General features: G+C 41.5%; 1 protein-coding gene across 1 annotated transcript in view; it reads right to left on the reverse strand.

Moving 5' to 3' along the window:
* LOC147706352 (solute carrier organic anion transporter family member 4A1-like) overlaps positions 1-16,140 on the reverse strand; it is a 184,704-nt gene that overhangs the window by 78,381 nt on the left and 90,183 nt on the right. The window contains exon 6 of the mRNA XM_086932844.1: positions 9,672-9,867. Within this exon, the coding sequence (XP_086788970.1) occupies positions 9,672-9,867 (196 nt within the window). The remainder of the gene's footprint in view (positions 1-9,671; positions 9,868-16,140) is intronic.

Consider the following 16,140-nt stretch of genomic DNA (forward strand, 5'->3'; position numbering starts at 1 on the left):
AATAGCTACTGGAATCCCAAAGTGATCTAAAATAATAAAAAGTGTTTCCCAAACCACCAAATCAAAAGCTTTTTCAGCGTCAAATAGTAAAACTAACGCAGGAACCCGTCGTGTTTCAAAATAATCTAAAGCCTCAATTAAAAAGTGAGTGTTAGATAATAATTGTCGGCCGGCAATAAAGCCGTTTTGATCTGTATGAATCAAATCTGAAGAAAGGGAATTGAAACGAATAGATAATAATTTAGTGATGATTTTATAATCCGTGTTCAATAACGTAATAGGTCTGTATGAATTTGGATCATTAGGCGGCTTGCCCTTTTTTAGAAAGCTAACTACGGTTCCTTCCCGGAAAGAATCAGGGACTGAGCCACCATCCAACATAAAGTTTACTAACTGTACAAAGAGTTCAGCAAAGGAGCTGAAAAAAATCTTAAAAAATTCTGTTGGAAGCCCATCAGGCCCACATGCCTTACCTATTGGTAGATCTTGCACAACACGCTCTACTTCTTCTCTTGTAAATGGATTAACCATAGTAAATTGTTCTAAAGGAGAAAGAACAGGCAGGGAAATTTTAGCCAGATAATTTAATAACTTTTGCCGATCTATAGTGGATTGAGTATTATAGATCTTACTATAGTGTGCAACCATTATCTCTCCGATTTCTTCAGGAACAGATGTATCTATTAGGGTACCCGGAGACTTTAAGGAATGAATGAGATTAGAAGCGGTTTGCTCTCTGGCCTGCCACGCCAGGAATTTGCCGGTAAAATTACTCTCCTCGTATATCTTTTGCGAACTCTTAAAAAATATCTCTTCACTAAGGGAATAGAAATGTTGGCAAAGTTCTCTTTTTGCCTTATTTAATTGTTCCTGAATAATACTAGCTGAGTTTTGTTGCCTAAGAACAGTCAAGGCCTGAATTTTTTGCTGCAGAGATTTATTCTTATTTTTGGCTGCTAAAGAGTCTGCAGCGTCTCTTCCAATCACTAATCCCCGAATATAGGCCTTAAGAGAATCCCACACACAGTTAAGAGGAGCAGTTCCCATATTACGAATGATGAACTCCGAGATCTCATTTTTAATACCTACCACCCATGTATCGTCGCTCAAGTATTTTTTGTTAAACATCCAGTGTTTTGAAGGTCTAACCTTATCAACAAATGCCAGTTCCAAAATTATCATTGCGTGGTCCGAGAAACCATTATGGAGCATCGTTTGCCTAAGGAATTTTATTTGACGTGAAATGAGAAAAAAATCAATCCGAGAAGAGGATTTATACCTGCCAGACCAGCAGGTGAATTCTTTTTTAGAAGGATTCTGAGTACGCCAGGGGTCAACGAGATCAAATAAAGACATATTATTATTAATTGATCTCAAGGATTTAGGTTTGAATTGTTTCTTCAAGTGACTAGAGGAGTCCAATTTTGCATTCATGGTTATGTTGAAATCCCCACCTATAATGATCTCACCTTTAACCATTAAAAGAGATTGAAACAATTCCTCGTAGATGTCTGATCTATCCTCTACTGGGGCATAAAAACTAACCAAAGTCACAGGGCTTACTCTATTTGGAATAACACATGTAGCCCAACACCAACGGCCTAATCCCCCTTGTTCTGTGTGGACAATCTGGACATTTAACTTCTTACTAAAAAAGAGCGCCACGCCCCTCTTTGACTCCGAAAATGAGGAGAATCCTCGATAAGACGACCAGGCTTTGAGCATGGAAAACTCCTCAATTTTTGACATTTGGATATGGGTCTCTTGTAGCAGAATCACGTCTGGTTGTTCAGATTTGGCCCATAATTCTATTGCACGCATTTTTTTCCTATTATTTAGTCCATTTACATTGAGAGAGATAATTTTCAGACCCATACTAAAAAAGCATATAGAGCTGCAAACGAAACATTACAGGGCCCTTAGAGGTCCACCTTCTAAACAATATTCTAAACTTTTTTATAAACAACATATACTTTCCAATGCATCAGTTCAAAATTCCTAGCGTTCATAGTATTGCGCATATCATTGACTAAAAACATCCAAGACTTCGTTTTTTGTGCACCAAACCCCCACCCCACCTGTGGCACTACTCCCACCTCACTACCCCACGCTAGCCACAGCTCCATACCCACTACCCTAGGGTGTTATGTTGTACACCCCCTAGCCCATCTGTGAACCTATATCCCCACTCCATCCCACCTCCCCTCCCAGGGCAAAGAAGAATTTCAAAAAATAAAAAATTATAGGCAATAATGGCATTAGCTCTTGTGGCACTTTTCGGTCGGCGATATTCCCTTTAGCAACTCCTGTGCCTCTTCAACATCGGAGAGCATGTAGAATTTCCCTTTGACTAAAACTTTTAGCTTTGACTGTTGTGCTATCTGCGCTTGAGCCCCCTTAGCCTTAAAAAGTTGTAGTAGTTTCACAAATTCTTTTCGCCTCCGGGCAGCTGCAGCGGACATGTCCGAAAATATCCTGCATTTATTAGTTCCATCGAGTAAGAACTGTCTTTGTTGGATAGCTTTGGACAAGATTGTTTCCTTAACTCTAACATCAGAAAAATTTAGGAGAATAGTGCGGGGGAGCGTAGAACTAGGAAACGGCTGCGCAGGGACCCTGTGAGCACGAGTAATCGTTAAATCGCCTTTAAACTCAGGTACCACCCTCTGTTGCAGGAAGGTAGTGACCCAGTTTATCATATTGGATCCCTCCATCCCCTCTGGAACCCCCACTATTCTAAGGTTAGACCTTCGATTATAATTCTCTAACTCGTCCAATTTCATCTCCAGTGCTTTGGAAGTTTTAAAAGCAATTTGAACATTTTTTGTGACCCCAGTCATGTTGTCTTCCAAAGAGGATATTCTGCTCTCTGCCTCTTGAAGACGAGTAGGAAAAGAAGACACAGAATCCTCGATCTTATCCAATCGCTGATGTATAGCACTCAGTTCCTCCCTTTGAAACCTTTTCATTTCACGTATTTCATCAAGAATCAGATTGAGCATATCCTTGACTGTCATCTGGTGCTCACCCAAAGTCTCAGTGTCCATACTCAGAGCTGGGCTAAGAAGGTCTGAAGGACCCGGAGGGCAGGTGTTACTCAACCCATCCAAGGAAGGTACAATATTGCCCGGAACGTCTTGATGGCAGCGCAGGGGAAGACTTTTTACCTCATGTATAGAGGGAGAGCCCAGATCAGTCTCTAATATTATATTGGTAGTCTTAATACTAGTCTTATTTGTAGCCAAGCCCGTAACGGCGTCAGCAACAGTAGACATTTCCAGAGAATGGCTTGATACCTCTGATACACGAGGCCCGATGGTCGAAGACTTGGACGAAACCTCTAGCGGAGCTGATTTAGGCACTGAGGTCAATGCAAGATTTTTCTCAAACAGGGGGAATTGCCTTGGAGTCTTTGAGACTAATAATTGCTCTGCTGGGACAACTGCTGGGGCAACTGCCAAACTATCGAGCTTCCTTTCTGCACCCCCATCTGCAGACTCGACTAATATCGTATGGTCGTTTGGACTGGTTAAATTAGACAAGTTTATAGGTGAATCCCCCTCATCATCGCCAGAGCTCACAAGGGAGGACCCCTCCTTATCGTTCTCTTGATCGACAGCTTTTGCTGCAGCTTCTTTCGCTTGTCTCCGTGCTTTGGCTTTATTCCTAGCGTTAGTGAGTTTACCCATCTTATGAGCTTTCCCCTTCTTCTCCTTCCTAAATATACAGTGGGGGAGTGGGAAATTGTACTGTAGTCCAAATAGCTCACTCTGGAATTATCAGCTACCAGTGTAAGTCTAAAGGCACCTGACTAAAAAAAACAAGCCAGGATTTCTGGGTACTGTAGTTCAAAAGTACACTTCGAAGCCTCACTTACCGCCTTTGTAATTTTGCAGCTTGAAGCTCTAAAATTCGTCACAGAAAACGTTTTTTCGTTAAGTGTAGGGTGATTTACTCTCGAAGTTTTGCTGATCCTAACACTTGAAAATCAGCGTTAAGTAGCAAGAGCAGCAAGAACACTCAATCCGTTGTCCATTCATCCGCTCTGTCCATCTGCCATCCGTGGTAATCTCCAACTCTCCCCACTGTGTCTCAGCAGCAGGGCTCCGAAGATGACAAGGCCGTAGCCGAGAACCGTTAACTCCAGTGGCTTTTGCAGCTTCCCAGTTCCCAGCTGCCGTTACAACACTCACGAAGTCGGGTGTCAGGAGTGAGAGAAAAAGCTCACCTTCCGCCAGCCAAACAAATGCTCCAAATACCGAGGCCGATTCCGCAGCAAGGGCCGTAAAGCTGCCGCCTTAGAGAGCCAGAGCACAGAGCAAGCAGAACCATCAAAACGCTCCTGAAATGCGTCCACTAGCTGCCGCCGCCATCAGCCTCATTCAGGGAAGGGGGAGGGGTGAGGAAGCCAGGTGCACAGGTGCTACGTGGAGGCGTGGAGCTCCACTGTAGCGGGCCGTGTTCAACATGCGAATCTTGAGGAAAAAAAGTACTTAAGAACTGAAAGGAAAATGCTACTTATTCAGTATGCATCTGTTCTTGGCATATAGAGCTGTAGAGTCATATGCTTTAGCATAGATCGCCATCTGGTGTTGGGTCCGGATGTTTGCACTTTGTTTTTGTTCGAAGAAGTCTTTGCAGTCACAAGGTAGGTGACTCCTCTTTACGTTGATAGTACGCATGGGCAGCTCCATCCCAGATTGTTTTGCCGTAAGGGTGATGATGAAGTCAGCAAGAGTAAAAGAGATGTCCATGTATCTTGTATCTAAGTAAGATGATACTGCAACAGACAAAGGTACCTGGGGAGGCTGGTGGGCACACATGACTCTACAGCTCTATATGCCAAGAACAGATGCATGGTGGGTAACTAGCATTCTCCGTTAGAGGCATATGAGCTGTAGACCATATGCTTTAGCATAGAATATACAGCAGTTATCTCCCAAGTGGTGGCTGACCTGTGCCTGTTGCAGTTGTTTGATATATTATTCTTAAAATGGCCTGACCCACACTAGCTTGTTGTTTGGCTAACACATCAGCACAGTAGTGCTTTGTGAATGCTTGTGGCATAGACCATGTTGCTGCTTTGCAGATGTCATCTAAGGGTATGTTCCCTAAGAATTCCATAGACGCCCCTAGTTTGGGAATAGCGTGCGCCCTAGGGGGAACTAACTGTCAATGTGCGTTTAGCTTTAATATAGCACATTTGTATGCATTTAACGATCCAACGTGCAATACCTGATTTTGATATGGGATTGCCTTTATGTGGTGGTGAAAAAGCAACGAAGAGTTGTTTTGTTTTTTGAAAATATTTAGTTCTTTCGATGTAATATATTGTTGCTATTTTTACATCTAATGTTTGAAGCGCACATTCTGCCACAGAGTCTGGTTGAGGAAAAAATACTGGTAGCTCATGTGGTGTCCTACCTCAGCATTGAGGGGAGCTTTGGTGCTGGCCTTGATCCTGGTTGCTGAGGTAGTTTTGGATTTCAGCTCCTTTTCGGAGCCCCGGGCCAATGTGGTAGTGCTTTCAGCACAGAGTGTGCCTTTTCAGTTTCTCAGTGCCGAGACGGCATGGAAGCACAGTGCAGATTGGTGCCCTTTGATCGGGTCTTCACAGACACTGACCAAGCCTCTTGAGTCTAGGGTGTCTCAGTTGGAGAGACAGAACCTGAAGTTTCGGTCCATTTCTGGCTTGACTTGGGGCTTGATGCCTGACTCCAGCAGGGTTTATGCTCTCTCGCCATTGATCTGTGTTTTGGGGTTCAATATTGATCTTGAGGCGCTGTAGAGGTGTGTGGTGTTGACTTGGTCTTAGTCCCCAAGGCTGGCTTGTGTTGCACCACTGGATCGTGGAACTCAACCTTCTTCTCAATGCCAGGGCCTCGGAAAATACAGCCTCCAGGCTCTCCTCTGCTTGACCCACCAGAATGCGGGAGGGACTTGCTTCCTCTTCCTCCACACCTGGCATATTTTCTGCTCCAGAAATGTCAGCTGTCTCCAAAGACGCCTGTATTTGCATTCTGTGATGGGCCCACCTCCTTCACCTCCTGCATTTAAGGTTTATTTGCAGAGAGGCAGATTTTGAAGGAAGTTTCCTCATGATCTTCAGAGAGGCAGAGGATGCAGACCTCGTGAACATAGCTTCAGGGGTATTTCGTGTTACACCTAGGGCAGAACTGGAAGGGAGTAATTTGCATACCCTTAGGTGCATCCTCCAGGACGCTACAGGGAGCACTAATGACTAGTCGACAATGGCATCTTGAAGCTATGGTACGTCTAGGCGTAAAGGCTGGTGACCATAAAATCCAAAGTCCCAGAATCACAGAGGGCTAAATTCCCGCAATAAGGTTGTTTTCATCACAGTCGAAGGGTGAACTGCTGGAACTGAGAAGAAAGAATCTGTGTTTTATCACGACGATCCCAGGGCAGCCTTCCCAATTGTCTGAGCCTGATGGCAGAAGAAAACAAGCTGACGTGAAGCCAGTGTGCTGGTGCATTGTGGATCAAGAATTGAGTCACAGGTCTTGTGACTCTGACTACCTCGACTTAAAAAAAGTTGCAAACATCTGGGCCAAAAACTAGAAGGCAGCAGTACACAAAACATGTGTACGCATTTTTATTGTCCTTTATGCTTTTCTTAGTAGTAAGCATTATAGGCTTAGGAAAGTCTCATTGCAAATATTGGGCCAGATGTAGGAAGCCAAATAGAGATTGCAAACACTGAAAGTTGCAGAATTTCTGCATTTGTGATCGCAATTTAGCTGTGAGCAATGTAGGTAGGCAAATACACGCACGCAAAATAAGGAATCGCAAAAATTGGGATTCCTGATTTTTCGCAAGCATTTAGAGAATCGCAATTTGCAATTCCCTAAATGCTATGCTGGTAGGCATAGCAAATTGCAATTTTGCCTTAAGGAATTGCAAAATACCACTATCTTCAAGTTGGTGGTATTTTGCGATTTCATTTCAAAAAGCACTTTTTGGCTTTTTACAGAGTGCCATGTGGCACACATACATGCCCTTAGGGCATGTATGTGCGCCACATGTGCACACATGCACATTTCAGGGGTGCCACAGGGTGTTCTTTTGGAACCCTTGCACCATTGAAATTACGCCCGCAATTTGCGAGTACCTCTTGTTACTCGCAAATTGCGGGCACAAATCCTATTCATTCCTATGGTCCTCTAGGCCTATAGGAATGAATGGGATGGTATTCATTGATTGCGAATCTCAATTTGCGATTCGCAATTAAAGAATATTAAGAAATAGCAACTATTTTTGCGATTCCTACCTACATTCAATTTTGTGAGTCCTTAATAGCGATTAAGTAAAAATCCCTATTAAGGACTCCCTAAATTGAATTCACCAACATCTGGCCCATTGTGCGTTAAATGTGTGCAATTCTATGGTCCTGCTATCACAAAACATAATGAGAAACAAGCATTTTCTCTTCTCATATGTCTGTTAGCACATATTGTAATTGCTTTTAACAGTGTACAAAGGCTATTTTGATTAGTGAAGGAGAGAGGGGAATTTGCGTTTAGAGAGACATTTTGATGAGACATCGTGGACTTGGACTGCTAACAAGGTACAAGATGTGCTTGCGGTAGACAGCTAATGAAGCAGTAGGAAGGCTTGGTTACATTTCTAATGCTATAGGGCGTAAGTAAAGAACCAGTAATCCCTTGGATTATACCACAAACCAGTGGCACACAACTCCACTCACTTCTGAGTCATACCCTTAGGTAAGTAAAGTACTCCAGCCTGTACAATAGACTCCCACAACTGTTTTTACTGTTTAAGTTCTGACACTCAAGATTTATCATAAAACCTCTTTTTATAAAAAAAAACTTTTTATCACTTTACAATATTTTTCAAAAATCATCACACATTTTATATATATCCTCAAATTCATATAAAACAATACAAGTTTAAAAACCACACATTACATGTGATACAATCAAATAGCAGATAACAAAACATAGCATATAAGGAGGGAGGGAGAGTTAGACAATACACTTTCTCATTTCATAAAACATATCCAATGGAGCAATTTAATAACTATCCAAGACAACACATTTGTAAGTCTCTCTGTAAAACCTTGTAATATAGCCCCTGTTTAAACACCTTCTTATTAAAAAGCAGACTTCTGTGTACATGTGATAATTCCACCGTCTAGAGATTCCTTTAGTATAGACCTTTGTTCATTGCAAATTTGTTGTCTTGAAAACGATGGAACATTAACAAAAGCCATCGAAACAGGATGACGCATCTTCTGACATAATCCATGGAAATAATTTGATCTGTAGATATAAAAAGAAATAGAGTATCTAGGCCAAGGTATTAAATTGCTCTATTGGATATGTTTTATGAAATGACTGTGGGGTATATACACAAGAGCGTTGTTGTGAATATGCCCCAAAGTGTATTGTCTAACTCGCTCTCCCTCCTTAAATGTTATGTTTTGTTATCTGTTATATGATTGTATCACATGTAATGTGTAGTTTTTAAACTTGTATTGTTTTATATGAATTTGGTGATATATAATATGTGTGATGATTTTTGAAAAATATTGGAAATTGATAAAAAAGATTTTTTTAAATAAAAAGAGGTTTTATGATAGATCTTGAGTGTCAGAACTTATACGGTAAAAATGGTTGTGGGAATCTATTGTACAGGCTGGAGAACTTTACTTACCTAAGGGTATGACTCCGAAGTGAGTGGAGTTTTTTTGCCACTGGTTTGTGGTATAATCCAAGGGATTACTTGATCTTTACTTTCTAATAATACCCTATTCCCTTGGTTAACACAAGGGGTCTCTCTCTTTTTTTATATATGAATTATATCGGGCTACATTTATTATACACTGTTATGCATTTTGCCCACATTATTATTACAATAATTACTTGCCATTTATGCTATACGAGAATAATGTGGAATAAAAATCTGCAGGTACATTATTGTTGTGTTTTATGACTTCTCAGAACTAAGGGGGGATCCATGGAGAAATATTTAACCTCTTATGGTCTCCGGCAGGTCTGCATAGCCTCCAGACTGCACCGATTGTCCCCAGGTAATTTGGAGAGGGATGTCTGTTTTGCCTGCTCTGCAGAAAGTCTTCACAAATTGAGGAGATACTTGCAAGCCCTTAGGTGTTGAACAGCTCTGGAAAAGGGCAGGGCTGACAATTCCTAGATTTAGGCTGGTGAAGATGGGCGGCCACTCATTCTCTCACCTGGCCACCAAATCTTGGAATGCTCTGCCTGTTGGGCTGAAGTTGGAAACTGATCTTGTCAGGTTTCGCAAGGGTTTAAAAACTTGGCTTTTCCAGCAATAATACCTCAGAACAGTCTTTTTAGTTGTCCTGCTCTTTTGAAGCCTTGTAGTTTTTCTTCTCCAGTCTATCCCTTGGCGCCGGGAAACCCACTGCGGGTAGCTGTGCGCCTTATAAGTTCAAATAAATAAATAAATAAATTCAACAGGCCAAGTTTTCAAGGTAGCAGTGTTACACTATTTTTGTCTTAAAAAGAAGTGGTGTCTGGGCCAAACAAACAGTGATTGTATTTCCCATAGAATCTCTGCAGTCCCCCTGCGGCTGAATTAAATGGAATGGATCCCATCAGGGCAATCTAACATCAAGAACAACCTTTGAACAACACAATAATGCTTACCTTCCGCCGTAAGGCGCTGTAATGCCAGCCACAGGCATGTTTGGGCAGTGAATGAGGAATACAAACATAGCCATTAGACTGATCAGTGCACACAATAAACTGAATTTGATGATTCCGGAACAATGAAGTTTCATCTTATTTATAATGAATCCTCCAAGGAATGTGCCCCCTCCTCCAGCCGGGACCACAAGATAACCTGTGTGACAAAAAAAGGACAGGAGCATTACAAGGATGTATAAGAAGGAATGCTTTCTTATTAACTGTAATCCTAGTTGTACCTCAGGGGAATTTCTATTGAAATCATAAGCACTGAGTAGTCCCGCCCATGTTGGAGCACTTCTTTAAAATACATCTTCTTAAGTATAGACGTTCGACTTTCTTCAGGAAGGCCAAGATTAGGACATGATTTTGTTAAAAAAAATATTTTTCAGCCTATAAAGAAGTCTATATTGGCCAATTACTTTAATGTTTATTTAGAAAGGTTCCAAATATCATAACTAAAATAAGAAAAATGTCCAAGAGTTGAGTAATGTTTTCTTATCAATATCATTCATAAACCTTTTTAAAAGGAAAGACACTAACCTTTACATACACAACCATAATTTATAAACAATTGATCTGTCTTACGTATATCTTTTGTTTTATCTAGATAATATTTTAAGAAACTTCTCACAATGGTTTGATTAATGTGAACATCCAAAACAACTTTAGGCAATAATTTTGATGAGTTCTAATAACCAACGTATTGCTATGAAATATTGTATATGGTTTATCAGAACATAAAGCTTGAATGACACAAACTCTACTTGTTGATGCAATGGCACCTAGGAAAGCCGTTTTCCAAGAATCGTGTTGTAATGAGGTTTTATGATTAGGTTTGAAATTGGGTGAAGGAGGGGAAGGATGGCTTAGTGGAGGAAAAACCTTTTTGCTACCCTCTGAGAAGTCTTTAATAACTGAGTAAGAAAAAATAGCTTTGTGAAGGACATATTCTGGAGGCTGTAATAGCTGCCAAAAGGACCTTAACAGACGAGAATTGTATCCTAGAAATGGCCAAATGAAGTAAGTCTGGGAGTAGAGATTCTTCTTGGCATGTTGTTGGATTAATGTTCTTATCAGAACACCAGAATCTCTTTCATTTAAAAGAGTAAGGTGTAGGCCTTGATGGACCTATAACTTCTTTTAGAATGTTCATGCATTCTTGAGGTAAATTCAAATGTCCATACTGCACGCCTTAAGGAGCCATGCTGATAAACTCAGAGGAGAGATTCAGATGGTTCATCTGGCCTTCGAATTTCATGAGATCCGGTCTACAAAGCAGCCTCATGTGTGGACTTTCCGACATGTGGAGTTTTTTTTATATATAGTGCAAACTAGACCCGAAGGTATCAGAGCACTTTACATGAGCACCAGTTGTGTTACATATGGACACATTAATTTTTTTTTGTTTGTTAGGCACAGGGAGATTTGCCCAGAATCACAGGATGATTGAACATCCCTGCCGAGACTGGAACCCAGTTGCCCAACTTCGAGGTCGACCGCCCTATCTGTTAGGCCACATCTTCTTCCCATGTGGAGTAGGTCTTTGATCCATCATTATCATGGCCACTCCAGAGCTATCAATATCATTCAGGCCTTGGAGTAAGACAGTTCGATGATTACTGATGGAATCAGGGGTAGATGATTACTGATGGATTCAGAAGTATCGGAGGAAAAGCGTAGAGAAATTTGTTGGACTAGTCGATCCATAGGGTATTTAACAATGTCCCTGGATGGTAACCCTTTGGGCTAGGTTTGGGCGGTTTTTTTCTGTAGATGCAAATACATATATGTGAGGAAAACCCCAGGTGCAGAAGATGTTGTGAACAATGGCGTAATTTAGCACCCACTCATGATTTTTGAAAAATCCTGCTTAGGGAGTCTGCTTATATATTCTGGACACCCATCAAATGGGGTGCAGTGAACCTCATGTTTCTGACTAGCAACCAATTCCATATTGTTTGGGCTTCCAGTGATAAAGCTCTGGACTTTGTTTGGGCTTCCATTGATTAGGCTCTGGACTTTATTCCTCCTTGCTTGTTCAGAAAGTACATTGTTCTGTTGTCTGCCTTTACAAGGAGTGATTCTATCTTGAAGGATGGTATGAAAGACTTCAGGGCCAAATGGACAGCTCTTAGTTACAGAAGGTTGATATGGTAAGTAATTTTCTTCGCAGACCACAGTCCCTTAGTTTGAATGTGATCCGTGTGTGCTCCCTAACCTAACAGAAAGCATTGGTCACTATTGTTTGAGAGGGAACATCCTGATGAAAAGGCATCCTTTGTAGGAGATTTTTCGGTTGACACCACCACTTGAGGGATTGCTTCTGTTTGAGATAAAGTGTGATCTTGTCTTTCCAAATGCCTGGGTATTGACTCTTGGCCTCCAGACAGTCTAGTAGTGGGCTCATGTGGAGATGGACTTTTCGCATCAGAAATATACAAGATGCCATTGAGACGACAAGGGATGACACTTTCCTCACCGTTGGATGAAAGACTTTCATGAGAGATTGACATTTCAGACGTATGGATAAAAGTCTCTCCTTCAAAGTAAACACTTTAATGCTGTAGCTTCTACAGAATGAAGAGACTGAACTGGCGATGAGGTTGCTGTCTAGCGATTCATATACAGGCCAAGTCGACTGAGAGTTGAAACACTGATTTGATAATGATGTTGTACTTGTTGTCGCATGGACACCTTGATAAATCAGTTGTTTAAATACACACAGACGAATATTTTGAATTTTCTGAGATGTGCAGCTACCACTGCCATGCAGTTCAAAAAGTTCTAGGGGCTGACTGATTTGAAGCCAAAAGGAAGTACTTTGTACTGGTAGTGATTGTGGCCCATTACAAAACTCAGGAATTTGCTGTGTTTCTGGCAATTGGGGCCTGAAAATATGCATCCTGAAGATCTATGAAACAGAGCCAGTCTATTTGATGGATTTAAGGATGAATTTGATGTAAAGCTAGTATTCTGAAATGTTTTCTACATATCCATTATGTTGTGCTTTTAGACCTAGTATGGGTCTGAATTAGTTTTTCTGACCTTTCTTTTTCACCAAGAAATAAGGAGAATTAACCCCTGTTCCTCCTTGGTTGAGAGGTAACCAACCTTCAGCAGAAGAATGTTTATTTCTGATTGCAGCACCTGTAGCTATTGATTGGATGATTTTGGTGGAATATTTGGTGCAAACTTGGTGAATCTGAGACAATAACCATTCTGTACAATGTTCAGTACCCAGGTGTCATTTGTGATAGATTTCCATTCTGTTGAATATTTTGGAAATACTTTCCCCAACCAGAGTGGGTAAAGGAAGACGTTTGGAACCTGCAGGAGGATTTCCTGCTTGAGCAGATTGATGGCAATCTCTTGCCTTTGATTGGTGCCTTTGATGCTGTTGACAAGGACTCTGTTACTGTTGTTGGTGGTGTCCTTGAAACCACTGAGGGGTTTGAAACTTCTGTGGACGAAAAATTTTCTTGTAAGGCTTGTAAGGGTGTTTTCTCTGTTTCTTCAATTTTTCTAGACCAACTGTTTTTTAGGTCTCAAATTTGTGTTTTATACCAGACATCTCTTTACCTGTATGACTTCAAAATAGAGTGTACCAGAGAAAGGAAGGATGAGAATCCTGTGTTGAAATTCCTGCTTCAGAGCAGCCAAGAATGTCACCTGAGAGCTAATCCGTGGCAATATCCATGGGTTGCTAGCAAAGATGAGTCAGCAGCAGTGCTGATACTTGGCTAGAGACCATCATGCCTTCATTTAAAATTTCTATGAATTTCTCCCTACAGTATATTGGGAGATCCTCTGTAAATTGTTGTAGGGAGTCTCATACACGTCTATCATATCTGTAGAGAAGGGCAGATGAGCTCGCAGCTTTCATGTTCATAGCCGCTGGGTCAATACCTTGCCCCCCACCGAGTCTAGTTCCCTACTTTCTTTGTCTCATGGAACCGTGGGTGAAGAAGTTGTCGAAGAAATATTTTTTGCAGCCAAGGTAACAACTGAATCAGGAGGAGGATCTGACTACAGGAATAATGGGTCCTATTCCGGAGGCATATATTTTTTCTGAAGCCTTGATGGAGCAGTTTTGGCTGAAGCTGGCATGTGAAAAAGTTCCATATCTGATTCTAACGAGCCTGAAACCAGAGTCAGAAAAGGTATAGAAGCAGAACGTTGGTGAAGAGTCAAAAATATCACTGACGTAGCTGTTGAGGGTGCAGGCAATGGAATTTTTCGTTTTGTAGCTCCTTGTATGAGTATTTCCTGAAAAGCATTTATGTCATCAATAGGTGAGACTCTTAGCTGAGGGGGGTTTGTCAGATTTGGTGAGTATCGTCCGGTGTTAGAATGCGAGGTTGAATAAAAGGACCTTCTTCTGGTTCTTGACATAGACCTGGACCTAGGACGATATCGGTGTCTGTGTCTAGATGAGCGTTGAGACAAGGAGTGTTGAGAACTGTGACAGCAACATCTGGAACTTCCTGTTGATCGAGATCTGTGGTGAAATCTAGATTTTGACCAAGGAGATTTAGATCCCCATGGAGCGCTGGAGCCTCAGTGGTGAAGGAGCTTCTAAAGGTCCCTCTGCCTGAGAGAGAGGTAGAGGTGAAGCAAGCAGGCACTGAAGGAGCTGGACCATGCAAAGGAGGAGGTTGCGGGGAATCTCAAATGAGGAGTGTACGCCCTGGAGTATTCTGACTTAGAAGTTGATGGCAAACTTTTTGCTCTCATTTTTCTGATCCTTTACGCTGATCTGGTATGTTTCGAATTTGAGTGTCTTCTATGTCTCGACGTAATGAATTCTCTTGATGTTGAACGCCTCCTGTGTCTCAACCACATGGAATCTTTCAACATTGACATTTTGTGTTTCGATGCTGAACGTCTTCTCCTCCTTGACATCGACCCAGCTCTGGAAGAGGAACGGCATTGTTTTTGTGGAGTTTTCCTCATTTCGGATCTCCCTCTCATGGAGTTCTCAGAGGGAAGGGGAGAAGCCATGGTAGAGGACTCACCTTCTCCTTTCTCATGTTAAGGTCCACCTTCAGATTCCGCCTCTTTCCTGCGCCGCTCTTAGCTCAATTAAGGCAAATCTTCCCCCTGTCCTTCAGGGTACGTTTGGAGAAGGTAAGGCAGTGCTGATAACGGTCAGGATTGTGACTGTCCGGAAGGCTCAGAATACAGAGATCACGAGGATCTGATTTGGCCTTCTTTCTGCCACAAGTAGAACATTTGACAAACAAAGGTGACATTTTGTCTGGAAGATTCATTTTCCTGTCAGAAAATGACAGAAAAACACTTTAAATGTTCAAAGACATCCCATAAAGTTGTTGCAAATAGTTTGAGAAAGATTTTATTGAGAAAAAGCCAAAAAAGGCTGATCTCAGTGCTCCAAAATCCTGTCACCAGGAGATAAAAATAAGAACTAAGATAACTGGCACCTTCTGGGTTTGATGGGACACTGGAGGGCTGTGAGCGTTTCAAGGTGCGGTGTCAGTTTTTATGGCTACAGTACTGTGGTCTACCTTGACCCATTCCTTCTTCTCCATTTCCTTTAACAAAAGGCTTATAAACAATATTGATAAGAAAAAATTATTCAACTCTTGGAATTCTTTCCTATTTTACTAATGATATTTTGGCCTTTTTGTACAAAAATGTAATTATTTGACCAATATAACCTTCTTTATAGGCTGCAAAGCATTTTGTAACAAAATACATTCTAGTCTTGGCTTTCCTGAAGCAAGACAAACATCTTTTCTTAAAAAGATGTGTTTTAAAGAAATACTTGGAGATCCACGCACATGGTCGGGACTATTCAGTGCTTATGATTATCAATGGAGATTCCCTGAGTGAGAAACTTACACTCTCTTTGCATGCCCTTTGAAATCACAACTTCACAGAAGAGCATACTAATGTGCATGTATTATTTCAGAGCTGAAGCCGGATTCAGAAGAGGCTGGTAACCAAAAACACAGCTAACCAACGACTCTGGCAGCATATTCGCCCTTAAGATGAGCTGGAAGGGTGAATGTCCTGCAGACAGAATATCCTTGGGGATGCTCTGAGTCTTTGAGAAACTAATGTGCAAAATTGGCAGATATTAGCGGATTTCTACTGCAATGTTTCTCAACTAAAGTGGTACCTCCTGTGGTGAAGGGAACCGGTTACAATGAAAAATCACTACCACTTTGGCAGAGTACCTTAAATTTGGAAGATGTTCCCCTTCCGCCTTGACTGTAGAAAGAAATCTGCCACAGGGCAGATGGAAACTAAACCCTTTGCAGGTTTCTGTGGAGTGTCACGTACTATGGTATTTTTGGGATTTAGTTTTTCTTTTGGGCCTTATGTATTTTACCCAACCAGGTGTCTTTTAGACCAATGTTCAGTGATGTGGAGTGCAAGGGCTTCTGAATACTGAATTCTGTAT

The sequence above is a fragment of the Lissotriton vulgaris genome, chromosome 7 (assembly GCF_964263255.1).
Source record: "Lissotriton vulgaris chromosome 7, aLisVul1.2, whole genome shotgun sequence".
Lineage (NCBI taxonomy): Eukaryota > Metazoa > Chordata > Amphibia > Caudata > Salamandridae > Lissotriton > Lissotriton vulgaris.